The sequence below is a fragment of the Phasianus colchicus genome, chromosome 29, assembly GCF_987193195.1.
Source record: "Phasianus colchicus chromosome 29, bPhaCol1.hap1.1, whole genome shotgun sequence".
NCBI lineage: Eukaryota > Metazoa > Chordata > Aves > Galliformes > Phasianidae > Phasianus > Phasianus colchicus.
The window spans coordinates 4,904,116-4,917,497 of NC_143464.1; the positions used below are offsets into that span (position 1 = coordinate 4,904,116).

General features: G+C 64.7%; 1 protein-coding gene across 1 annotated transcript in view; it reads right to left on the bottom strand.

The window, feature by feature from the left end:
* HCFC1 (host cell factor C1) overlaps window positions 1-13,382 on the bottom strand; it is a 68,486-nt gene that overhangs the window by 40,903 nt on the left and 14,201 nt on the right. The window contains 4 exon segments of the mRNA XM_090126490.1: window positions 1,681-1,841; window positions 3,928-4,389; window positions 6,299-6,478; window positions 12,247-12,353. Of these exon segments, the coding sequence (XP_089982616.1) occupies window positions 1,681-1,841; window positions 3,928-4,389; window positions 6,299-6,478; window positions 12,247-12,353 (910 nt within the window).

Consider the following 13,382-nt stretch of genomic DNA (forward strand, 5'->3'; position numbering starts at 1 on the left):
ATGCGACCCCATAGAGCCACATGTGACCCCACGGACCCACATGCGGCCCCACAGAGCCACATGCGACCCCATAGAGCCACATGCGACCCCATAGATCCACATGCAACCCCATAGAGCCACATGCAACCCCATAGACCCACATGGACCCACATGCGACCCCATAGAGCCACATGTGACCCCACAGAGCCACATGGCACCCCATAGACCCACATGTGACCCCATAGATCCACATGCGGCCCCATAGAGCCACATGGCACCCCATAGAGCCACACAGCACCCCATAGACCCACATGCGGCCCCATAGAGCCACATGCGGCCCCACGGACCCACGTGCGACCCCATAGACCCACGTGCGACTCCACAGACCCACGTGTGACCCCATAGAGCCACATGGCACCCCACGGACCCACACAGCACCCCACAGACCCACATGGACCCACGTATGATCCCACGGACCCACACAGACCCACAAGGACCCACGTGTGACCCCACAGACCCAAATGGACCCACATGTGACCCAATGGACCCACTTGGACCCACATGTGCCCCCCCAGACCTCGATATCCCCCAATGTCCCCCCGCAGACCCCGATATCCACCCCCCAGACCCCAATGTCCCCCCCCAGCCCGATATCCACCCCCCAGACCCTGATATCCCCCAACGTCCCTCCCCCACACCCCAATATCCACCCCCCACACCCCAATGTCCCCCCCCAGACCCCGATATCCCCCAGTGCCCCACCCCAGACCCCAATGTCCCCCCCCAGACCCCGATATCCACCCCCCAGACCCCGATATCCCCCAATGTCCCCCCCCAAACCCCAATATCCACCCCCCAGACCCCGATATCCCCCAATGTCCCCCCCCAAACCCCAATATCCACCCCCCAGACCCCGATATCCCCCAATGCCCGCCCCCCAGACCCCAATATCCACCCCCCAGACCCCAATGTCCCCCCCCAGACCCCGATATCCACCCCCCACACCCCGATATCCATCCCCTAGAACCCAAAGTCCCCCCCCAGACCCCGATATCTACCCTCCAGACCCCAATATCCCCCAATGTCCCCCCCCAGACCCCAAAGTCCCCCCCCAGCCCCCGATATTCACCCCCCCAGCCCCCGATATCCCCGAATATCCCCCCCCCAGACCCTGATATCCTCCAATGCCCACCCCCCAGACCCCGATATCTACCCTCCAGACCCCAATATCCCCCAATGTCCCCCCCCAGACCCCAAAGTCCCCCCCCAGCCCCCGATATCCACCCCCCAGACCCTGATATCCCCCAATATCCCCCCCCAGACCCCAATATCCACCCCCCAGACCCCGATATCCCCCAATGTCCCCCCCCAGACCCCAATATCCACCCCCCAGACCCCGATATCCCCCAATGTCCCCCCCCAGACCCCAATATCCACCCCCTAGACCCCCAAGTCCCCCCCCAAACCCGGATATCCACCCCCCACACCCCGATATCCACCCCCTAGACCCCAAAGTCACCCCAGACCCCAATATCCACCCCCCAGACCCCGATATCCCCCAATGTCCCCCCCCAGACCCCAATATCCACCCCCTAGACCCCAAAGTCCCCCCCCAAACCCCGATATTCACCCCCCAGCCCCCGATATCCCCGAATATCCCCCCCCCCAGCCCCCGATATCCCCCCCCCCCCCCCTCCTCACCGTGCCCTGCGTGCCCTGGCTGGGCACCACCATCCTCACTCCGGCAGGCAGGGACGTCACCGTCACCGGGGCTTTGCCGGGCTGCCCCCCCGAGCGCACCGTCACCAGGGGGGGGCCCGCGGCTGCAGGGGGTCCCGTCACCTTCAGCACCGCAGGGACCCCTGGGGGGGGGGGGGAGCAAAAAGGAGGGGGGGTCATGGATGGTTGCGAGGCTCCCGCCCCCTCCCCCAAACACCTCTGTGGCCCCACAGCTCCTCCCACGTCCCCTCGACCCCCATCCGCCCCCCTCCCCGAGACCCCCTGTACCCCCCCCCCCAAGTCCTCCAGTCCCCAGATGTCCCCCCCCACCCCCCCCAAGTCCTCCAGTCCCCAATGTCCCCCCCATACCCCCCCCAAGTCCTCCAGTCCCCAGATGTCCCACCCCCCCCCCAAGTCCTCCAGTCCCCAATGTCCCCCCCGTACCCCCCCCAAGTCCTCCAGTCCCCAGATGTCCCCCCCGTACCCCCCCCAAGTCCTCCAGTCCCCAGATGTCCCCCCCATACCCCCCCCTAAGTCCTCCAGTCCCCAGATGTCCCCCCCACCCCCCCGTATCCCCCCCCAAGTCCTCCAGTCCCCAGATGTCCCCCCCACCCCCCTGTACCCCCCCAAGTCCTCCAGTCCCCAGATGTCCCCCCCATACCCCCCCCGTGCCCCCCCCAGCTCACCCAGACCCCTGGCAGCCACCCTATACCCCCCATTTACCCCCCCCGTACCCCCCCCAGCTGACCCAGACCCCTGGCAGCCCCCTATACCCCCCATTAATCCCCCCCCCCAGCTCACCCAGACCCCTGGCAGCCCCCCTATACCCCCCCTTTACCCCCCCCCGTACCCCCCCCAGCTGACCCAGACCCCTGGCAGCCCCAGCAGCCCCCCTATACCACCCCTATACCCTCCTATACCCCCCCCATACCCCCCCCAGCTGACCCAGACCCCTGGCAGCCCCCCTAAACCCCCCATTTACCCCCCGCCGTACCCCCCCAGCTCACCCAGACCCCTGGCAGCCCCCCTAAACCCCCCATTAACCCCCCCCCATACCCCCCCCAGCTGACCCAGACCCCTGGCAGCCCCCCTATACCCCCCATTTCCCCCCCCCGTACCCCCCCAGCTGACCCAGACCCCTGGCAGCCCCCCTAAACCCCCCATTAACCCCCCCTCCGTACCCCCCCAGCTCACCCAGACCCCTGGCAGCCCCCCTAAACCCCCCATTAACCCCCCCCCCGTACCCCCCCCAGCTGACCCAGACCCCTGGCAGCCCCCCTATACCCCCCATTAATCTCCCCCCCAGCTCACCCAGACCCCTGGCAGCCCCCCTAAACCCCCCATTAACCCCCCCCCATACCCCCCCCAGCTGACCCAGACCCCTGGCAGCCCCCTATACCCCCCATTTCCCCCCCCCGTACCCCCCCAGCTGACCCAGACCCCTGGCAGCCCCCCTAAACCCCCCATTAACCCCCCCCCCGTAGCCCCCCAGCTGACCCAGACCCCTGGCAGCCCCCCTAAACCCCCCATTAACCCCCCCTCCGTACCCCCCCAGCTCACCCAGACCCCTGGCAGCCCCCCTATACCCCCCATTAACCCCCCCCCGTACCCCCCCCAGCTCACCCAGACCCCTGGCAGCCCCCCTATACCCCCCATTAACCCCCCCCCAGCTCACCCAGACCCCTGGCAGCCCCCCTGTACCCCCCATTAACCCCCCCCCAGCTCACCCAGACCCCTGGCAGCCCCCCTATACCCCCCATTAACCCCCCCCCGTACCCCCCCCAGCTCACCCAGACCCCTGGCAGCCCCCCTATACCCCCCATTAACCCCCCCCCAGCTCACCCAGACCCCTGGCAGCCCCCCTGTACCCCCCATTAACCCCCCCCCCAGCTCACCCAGACCCCTGGCAGCCCCCCTATACCCCCCATTAACCCCCCCCCGTACCCCCCCCAGCTCACCCAGACCCCTGGCAGCCCCCCTATACCCCCCATTAACCCCCCCCCCAGCTCACCCAGACCCCTGGCAGCCCCCCTGTACCCCCCATTAACCCCCCCCCCAGCTCACCCAGACCCCTGGCAGCCCCCCTATACCCCCCATTAACCCCCCCCCGTACCCCCCCCAGCTCACCCAGACCCCTGGCAGCCCCCCTATACCCCCCATTAACCCCCCCCCCAGCTCACCCAGACCCCTGGCAGCCCCCCTATACCCCCCCCCCCCCCCATATCTCACCCGGACTCCTGGCAGCGCCTGCAGTGGCGGCGGCTCCGACGGCGGCCCCCCCGGCTGCCCCAGGCAGGACCTGCAGCGCCGCCGTCCCGGCGCCGACGGCGGCAGCGGCGGCGGCGGCGGCGGTGGTGACGGCGGTGGGGGGGGCGACGGCGGCGGCCGCGGCGGCGGCGGCGTTGGCGTTGGCGGGGGGCGCCGGTGGGGGCGCCAGGAGGGTGAGTCCGACCGGAGCCAAAGGTTGAGGGGCCGGAGGGGCGGGGGAGGGGGCGGCGGAAGCGGGCGCCGGGCTTTTGGGGGGGTTGGAGGGGACGGAGGGCACCGGGGGGGCGGCGGGGGCGGCGGGCAGTTCGTATTTCTGCAGCTGCAGCAGGTAGGAGTCGGCCGTGGGCACCGCGCCCCAGCTCACCTCCAGCGACGCCGTGTTGGCGCGGACCAGCTGCACGCGGGCCGGAGCCGGGGGGCGTTCTGGGGGGGGGGACATCGGGTGTTACGGGGGTGGGGGGGGGGTGATGGGTGGGGGGAGGGGGGGGGGTGGTGATGGGTGGGGGGGAGGGAGGGGGGGAGGTGATGGGGGGAGGGAGGGGGGGGGAGGTGATGGGGGGAGGGAGGGGGGGGGGAGGTGATGGGGGGAGGGAGGGGGGGGGAGGTGATGGGGGGAGGGAGGGGGGGGGGGAGGTGGTGGGGGGAGGGACGGGGGGGGGGAGGTGATGGGGGGGGGAGGGAGGGGGGGAGGTGATGGGTGGGGAAGCGGGGTGGGGAGGGAGGGGGTGGGGGGGGAGGTGATGGGTGGGGAGGGGGGGTGGGGGGGGACGGAGGGGGGTGGGGGAGAGGGGGGTGGGTGGGAGGTGATGGGTGGGGAGGGAGAGGGGGTGGGGGGCATGGATGGGAAGGGAGGGGAGAGGGTGGGGAGGGAGGCGGGAGAGGGAGATGGGACTCATGGGTGGGGAGGGAGGGGAGGGGAGGGGAGGGGAGGCATGGGTGGGGAGGGGGCATGGGTGGGGAGGGAGGGGAGGGGAGGGGAGGCATGGGTGGGGAGGGGGCATGGGTGGGGAGGGAGGGAGGGAGGGAGGAGAGGGAGAATGGGTGGGGGGACATGGGTGGGGAGGGGGGAGAGAGGCTGTCCCCCGTCTTCAAGTCCCACAGGTCCTTGCAGCTCACCTGCTCCTCCATGCCCCCCCAGCTCCCCATTATTGGGCTGCCCCCACCCGTCTCCTGGTCCCACAGGTCCTTGCAGCTCACCTGCTCCTCCCAGCCCCCCCAGCCCCCCCCAGTTCCCCATTATGGGGCTGCCCCCCCCATCTCTAGCTCCCACAGGTCCTTGCAGCTCACCTGCTCCCCCCAGCCCCCCCAGCCCCCCATTATGGGGCTGCTCCTCCCATCTCCAGCTCCCACAGGTCCTTGCAGCTCACCTGCTCCTCCCAGCCCCCCCAGCCCCCCCCAGTTCCCCATTATGGGGCTGCCCCCCCCTTCTCCAGCTCCCACAGGTCCTTGCAGCTCACCTGCTCCCCCCAGTTCCCTGTTATGGGGCTGCCCCCCCCATCTCCAGCACCCACAGGTCCTTGCAGCTCACCTGCTCCCCCCAGCCCCCCCAGCCCCCCATTATGGGGCTGCTCCTCCCATCTCCAGCTCCCACAGGTCCTTGCAGCTCACCTGCTCCTCCCAGCCCCCCGAATTTCCCCATTATGGGGAACCCACAGGTCCTTGCAGCTCACCTGCTCCCCCCAGCCCCCCGCAGTTCCCCACTGTGGGGCTGCCCCTAACTGTCACCTGGACCCACAGGTCCTTGCAGCTCACCTGCTCCCCCCAGCCCCCCGAATTTCCCCATTATGGGGAACCCACAGGTCCTTGCAGCTCACCTGCTCCCCCCAGCCCCCCGCAGTTCCCCACTGTGGGGCTGCCCCTAACTGTCACCTGGACCCACAGGTCCTTGCAGCTCACCTGCTCCCCCCAGCCCCCCGAATTTCCCCATTATGGGGAACCCACAGGTCCTTGCAGCTCACCTGCTCCCCCCAGCCCCCCGCAGTTCCCCACTGTGGGGCTGCCCCTAACTGTCACCTGGACCCACAGGTCCTTGCAGCTCACCTGCTCCCCCCAGCCCCCTGAATTTCCCCATTATGGGGAACCCACAGGTCCTTGCAGCTCACCTGCTCCCCCCAGCCCCCCGCAGTTCCCCACCGTGGGGCTGCCCCTACCTGTCTCGAGGTACCACAGGTCCTTGCAGCTCACCTGCTCCCCCCAGCCCCCCCAGCCCCCTGCAGTTCCCCACTGTGGGGCTGCCCCTAACTGTCACCTGGACCCACAGGTCCTTGCAGCTCACCTGCTCCCCCCAGCCCCCCCAGACCCCCGCAGTTCCCCACCGTGGGGGTGCCCCTACCTGTCTCGAGGTACCACAGGTCCTTGCAGCACACCTGGTTGTTCCAGGCCTTGCGGTAGCCGTCCCTGCCGCTCCAGATGTAGAGGCGGGTGGTGATGGCCACGGCGCAGTGCCCGGCGCGGGCCCGCGGCACGTTGTCCTCCAGGGTGTCCATCACGATCGGCTCCCACGCCATCGAGTCTGGGGGGGCGGGGAGGTCGGGGGGGCAGTTAGGGGGTGGTTTGGGGGGCGGTTGGGGGGGGTTGGGGGGCATTGGGGGGCAGTTGGGGGTGGTTGGAGGGGGTTGGAGGGGGGTTGGGGGGTGGTTGGGGGGCGGTTGGAGGGGTTAGGGGGTGGTTGGGGGGTGGTTGGGGGGGTTAGGGGGTGGTTGGGGGGCGGTTGGGGGGGGTTGGGGGGGGGAGGTCGGGGGGCAGTTAGGGGGTGGTTTGGGGGGCGGTTGGGGGGGTTAGGGGCAGTTGGGGGGAGTTGGGGGGCGGTTGGAGGGGTTAGGGGGTGGATGGGGGGCGGTTGGAGGGGGTTGGGGGGGTTGGGGGGCAGTTGGGGGGGGTTGGGGGGCAGTTGGAGGGGGTTGGGGGCAGTTAGGGGGTGGTTGGAGGGCAGTTAGGAGCGGTTGGGGGTGGTTGGGGGTGGTTGGGGGGCGGTTGGAGGGGGTTGGGGGCAGTTGGAGGGGATAAAGGGTGGTTGGGGGGCAGTTGGAGGGGATAGGGGGTGGTTGGGGGGTGGTTGGGAGGCAGTTGGGGGTGGTTGGAGGGGGTTGGGGGTAGTTAGGGGGTGGTTTGGGGGGCGGTTGGAGGGGGTGGGTTAGGGGGGCGGTTGGAGGGGGTTAGGGGGCAGTTAGGGGGTGGTTGGGAGGCAGTTGGGGGTGGTTGGGGGGGTTGGAGGGGGTTGGGGGCAGTTGGGGGTGGTTGGGGGGCATTTGGAGGGGGTTGGGGGCAGTTAGGGGGTGGTTGGGGGGGCGGTTGGAGGGGGTTGGGGGCAGTTAGGGGGTGGTTGGGGGAGGTTGGGGGTGGTTGGGGGCAGTTGGGGGGCGGTTGGAGGGGGTTGGGGGGCGGTTAGGGGTGGTTGGGGGCGGTTGGGCGTGGTTGGGGGGCAGTTGGGGGGGGTTGGGGGGCAGGGAGGTTGGGGGGGCAGTTAGGGGGTGGTTTGGGGGGCGGTTGGGGGGGGTTGGGGACAGTTGGGGGGCGGTTGGAGGGGGTTGGGGGCAGTTAGGGGTGGTTGGGGGGGTTGCAGGTGGTTGGGGGGTGGTTGGAGGGGGTTGGGGGCAGTTAGGGGGTGGTTGGGGGGCAGTTAGGGGTGGTTGGGGGCGGTTGGGGGTGGTTGGGGGGCGGTTGGAGGGGGTTGGGGGCAGTTGGAGGGGATAAAGGGTGGTTGGGGGGCAGTTGGAGGGGATAGGGGGTGGTTGGGGGGCAGTTAAGGGGTGGTTGGGGGGCAGTTGGAGGGGATAAGGGGTGATTGGGGGGCGGTTGGAGGGGGTTGGGGGCAGTTAGGGGGGGGTTTGGGGGCGGTTGGGGGTGGTTGGGGGGCAGTTGGGGGGCAGTTGGGGGGCTGTTGGAGGGGGTAGGGGGCAGTTAGGGGGAGGTTGGGGGGTGGTTGGGGGGCGGTTGGGGGGGCACTTTTGGGTCACTTTGAGGCCATTTTGAGGCACTTTGGGGCCCTCTGAGGCCATTTGGGGGCATTTCTGGGCCATTTTGGGGCACTTTTGGGTCACACTGAGGCCATTTGGGGGCATTTCTGGGCCATTTTGGGGCACTTCTGGGTCACCCTGAGGCCATTTTGGGGCATTTCTGGGCCATTTTGGGGCACTTTTGGGTCACTCTGAGGCCATTTTGGGGCGTTTCTGGGCCATTTTGGGGCACTTCTGGGTCACCCTGAGGCCATTTGGGGGCATTTCTGGGCCATTTTGGGGCACTTTTGGGTCACTCTGAGGCCATTTGGGGCGTTTCTGGGCCATTTTGGGGCACTTTTGGGTCACTCTGAGGCCATTTTGGGGCGTTTCTGGGCCATTTTGGGGCACTTCTGGGTCACCCTGAGGCCATTTGGGGGCATTTCTGGGCCATTTTGGGGCACTTTTGGGTCACTCTGAGGCCATTTTGGGGCGTTTCTGGGCCATTTTGGGGCACTTTTGGGTCACTCTGAGGCCATTTTGGGGCGTTTCTGGGCCATTTTGGGGCACTTTTGGGTCACTCTGAGGCCATTTTGGGGCGTTTCTGGGCCATTTTGGGGCACTTTTGGGTCACTCTGAGGCCATTTTGGGGCGTTTCTGGGCCATTTTGGGGCACTTTTGGGTCACTCTGAGGCCATTTTGGGGCGTTTCTGGGCCATTTTGGGGCACTTCTGGGTCACCCTGAGGCCATTTGGGGGCATTTCTGGGCCATTTTGGGGCACTTTTGGGTCACTCTGAGGCCATTTTGGGGCGTTTCTGGGCCATTTTGGGGCACTTTTGGGTCACTCTGAGGCCATTTTGGGGCGTTTCTGGGCCATTTTGGGGCACTTTTGGGTCACTCTGAGGCCATTTTGGGGCGTTTCTGGGCCATTTTGGGGCACTTTTGGGTCACTCTGAGGCCATTTTGGGGCGTTTCTGGGCCATTTTGGGGCACTTTTGGGTCACCCTGAGGCCATTTTGGGGCGTTTCTGGGCCATTTTGGGGCACTTTTGGGTCACTCTGAGGCCATTTTGGGGCGTTTCTGGGCCATTTTGGGGCACTTTTGGGTCACCCTGAGGCCATTTTGGGGCGTTTCTGGGCCATTTTGGGGCACTTCTGGGTCACCCTGAGGCCATTTGGGGGCATTTCTGGGCCATTTTGGGGCACTTTTGGGTCACTCTGAGGCCATTTTGGGGCGTTTCTGGGCCATTTTGGGGCACTTCTGGGTCACCCTGAGGCCATTTGGGGGCATTTCTGGGCCATTTTGGGGCACTTTTGGGTCACACTGAGGCCATTTTGGGGCGTTTCTGGGCCATTTTGGGGCACTTCTGGGTCACCCTGAGGCCATTTGGGGGCATTTCTGGGCCATTTTGGGGCACTTTTGGGTCACTCTGAGGCCATTTGGGGGCGTTTCTGGGCCATTTTGGGGCACTTCTGGGTCACCCTGAGGCCATTTGGGGGCATTTCTGGGCCATTTTGGGGCACTTTTGGGTCACTCTGAGGCCATTTGGGGCGTTTCTGGGCCATTTTGGGGCACTTTTGGGTCACTCTGAGGCCATTTTGGGGCGTTTCTGGGCCATTTTGGGGCACTTCTGGGTCACCCTGAGGCCATTTGGGGGCATTTCTGGGCCATTTTGGGGCACTTTTGGGTCACTCTGAGGCCATTTTGGGGCGTTTCTGGGCCATTTTGGGGCACTTTTGGGTCACTCTGAGGCCATTTTGGGGCGTTTCTGGGCCATTTTGGGGCACTTTTGGGTCACTCTGAGGCCATTTTGGGGCGTTTCTGGGCCATTTTGGGGCACTTTTGGGTCACTCTGAGGCCATTTTGGGGCGTTTCTGGGCCATTTTGGGGCACTTTTGGGTCACTCTGAGGCCATTTTGGGGCGTTTCTGGGCCATTTTGGGGCACTTCTGGGTCACCCTGAGGCCATTTGGGGGCATTTCTGGGCCATTTTGGGGCACTTTTGGGTCACTCTGAGGCCATTTTGGGGCGTTTCTGGGCCATTTTGGGGCACTTTTGGGTCACTCTGAGGCCATTTTGGGGCGTTTCTGGGCCATTTTGGGGCACTTTTGGGTCACTCTGAGGCCATTTTGGGGCGTTTCTGGGCCATTTTGGGGCACTTTTGGGTCACTCTGAGGCCATTTTGGGGCGTTTCTGGGCCATTTTGGGGCACTTTTGGGTCACTCTGAGGCCATTTTGGGGCGTTTCTGGGCCATTTTGGGGCACTTTTGGGTCACTCTGAGGCCATTTTGGGGCGTTTCTGGGCCATTTTGGGGCACTTTTGGGTCACCCTGAGGCCATTTTGGGGCGTTTCTGGGCCATTTTGGGGCACTTTTGGGTCACTCTGAGGCCATTTTGGGGCGTTTCTGGGCCATTTTGGGGCACTTTTGGGTCACCCTGAGGCCATTTTGGGGCGTTTCTGGGCCATTTTGGGGCACTTCTGGGTCACCCTGAGGCCATTTGGGGGCATTTCTGGGCCATTTTGGGGCACTTTTGGGTCACTCTGAGGCCATTTTGGGGCGTTTCTGGGCCATTTTGGGGCACTTCTGGGTCACACTGAGGCCATTTGGGGGCATTTCTGGGCCATTTTGGGGCACTTTTGGGTCACACTGAGGCCATTTGGGGGCATTTCTGGGCCATTTTGGGGCACTTCTGGGTCACCCTGAGGCCATTTGGGGGCATTTCTGGGCCATTTTGGGGCACTTTTGGGTCACTCTGAGGCCATTTTGGGGCGTTTCTGGGCCATTTTGGGGCACTTCTGGGTCACCCTGAGGCCATTTGGGGGCATTTCTGGGCCATTTTGGGGCACTTTTGGGTCACTCTGAGGCCATTTTGGGGCGTTTCTGGGCCATTTTGGGGCACTTTTGGGTCACTCTGAGGCCATTTTGGGGCGTTTCTGGGCCATTTTGGGGCACTTTTGGGTCACTCTGAGGCCATTTTGGGGCGTTTCTGGGCCATTTTGGGGCACTTCTGGGTCACCCTGAGGCCATTTGGGGGCATTTCTGGGCCATTTTGGGGCACTTTTGGGTCACTCTGAGGCCATTTTGGGGCGTTTCTGGGCCATTTTGGGGCACTTTTGGGTCACTCTGAGGCCATTTTGGGGCACTTTTGGGTCACCCTGAGGCCATTTTGGGGCGTTTCTGGGCCATTTTGGGGCACTTCTGGGTCACCCTGAGGCCATTTGGGGGCATTTCTGGGCCATTTTGGGGCACTTTTGGGTCACTCTGAGGCCATTTTGGGGCGTTTCTGGGCCATTTTGGGGCACTTCTGGGTCACACTGAGGCCATTTGGGGGCATTTCTGGGCCATTTTGGGGCACTTTTGGGTCACACTGAGGCCATTTGGGGGCATTTCTGGGCCATTTTGGGGCACTTCTGGGTCACCCTGAGGCCATTTGGGGGCATTTCTGGGCCATTTTGGGGCACTTTTGGGTCACACTGAGGCCATTTGGGGGCATTTCTGGGCCATTTTGGGGCACTTCTGGGTCACCCTGAGGCCATTTGGGGGCATTTCTGGGCCATTTTGGGGCACTTTTGGGTCACTCTGAGGCCATTTTGGGGCGTTTCTGGGCCATTTTGGGGCACTTTTGGGTCACTCTGAGGCCATTTTGGGGCGTTTCTGGGCCATTTTGGGGCACTTTTGGGTCACTCTGAGGCCATTTTGGGGCGTTTCTGGGCCATTTTGGGGCACTTTTGGGTCACTCTGAGGCCATTTTGGGGCGTTTCTGGGCCATTTTGGGGCACTTTTGGGTCACTCTGAGGCCATTTTGGGGCGTTTCTGGGCCATTTTGGGGCACTTCTGGGTCACACTGAGGCCATTTGGGGGCATTTCTGGGCCATTTTGGGGCACTTTTGGGTCACACTGAGGCCATTTGGGGGCATTTCTGGGCCATTTTGGGGCACTTCTGGGTCACCCTGAGGCCATTTTGGGGCTCTTTGGGGTCACTCTGAGGCCATTTTGGGGCATTTCTGGGCCATTTTAGGGCACTTTGGGGCCCTCCGAGGCCATTTTGGGGCGTTTCTGGGCCATTTTGGGGCACTTTGAGGCCATTTTGGGGCACTTTGGGGCCCTCCGAGGCCATTTTGGGGCGTTTTGGGGCCATTTTGGGGCACTTTTGGGTCACCCTGAGGCCATTTTGGGGCGTTTTGGGGCCATTTTGGGGCACTTTTGGGTCACTCCGAGGCCATTTTGGGGCGTTTCGGGGCCATTTTGGGGCACTTTGAGGCCATTTTGGGGCACTTTGGGGCCCTCCGAGGCCATTTTGGGGCGTTTTGGGGCCATTTTGGGGCACTTTTGGGGCATCTCACCCAGGTTGAGGCAGGCGAGCGTGTTGGTGCACTTCCACTCCTTCTCGTGTGTGGCCACTTTCACGTCATCCATCACCAGCGGCACCCAGCCCCCAAACACGTACATCCTGGGGGGGCACAGACCCATAGCAGCCCCCCCAGACCCATTTTGGGGTCCTCAAACCCACCTCAGCCCCCCCAGACCCATTTTGGAGCCCCTAAATCCGCCTCAGACCCCCCATGCCCACTTCAGTGGCACCCAGACCCATTTTGGGGGCCCTCAGATTCATCTCAGCCCCCCCAGACCCATTTTGGGGCCCTCAAACCCACCTCAGCCCCCCCAGACCCATTTTGCGGCCCTCAAACCCACTTCAGCTCCCCCCAGACCCATTTTGGGGGCCCTCAGATTCATCTCATCCCCCCCAGACCCATTTTGGGGCCCCCAAACCCACCTTAACCCCCCCAGACCCATTTTGGGGCCCCCAAACCCACTTCAGCCCCCCCCAGACCCATTTTGGGGCCCTCAAACCCACTTCAGCTCCCCCCAGACCCATTTTGGGGGCCCTCAGATTCATCTCATCCCCCCCAGACCCATTTTGGGGCCCCCAAACCCACCTTAACCCCCCCAGACCCATTTTGGGGCCCCCAAACCCACCTCAGCCCCCCCAGACCCATTTTGGGGCACTCAAACTCACGTCAGCTCCCCCAGACCCATTTTGGGGTCCCCAAACACATTTCAGCTCCCCCCAGACCCATTTTGGGGGCCCTCAGATTCATCTCAGCCCCCCCAGACCCATTTTGGGGCCCCCAAACCCACCTCAACTCCCCCCAGACCCATTTTGGGGCCCCCAAACCCACCTCAACCCCCCCAGACCCATTTTGGGGCCCTCAGACCCACCTTAACCCCCCCAGACCCATTTTGGGGCCCCCAAACCCACTTCAGCTCCCCCCAGACCCATTTTGGGGCCCCAAACCCTCCTCAGACCCCCCAGACCCATTTTGGGTCCCCACACCCACCTCAACCCCCCCAGACCCATTTTGGGGCCCCCAGACTCACCTCAACTCCCCCAGACCCATCTCAGCCCCCCCAGACCCATTTCTGCTCCCCCAGCCCCACCTCAGCCCCCCCCAGGCCCATCTCAAGGCTCCCCAGCCCC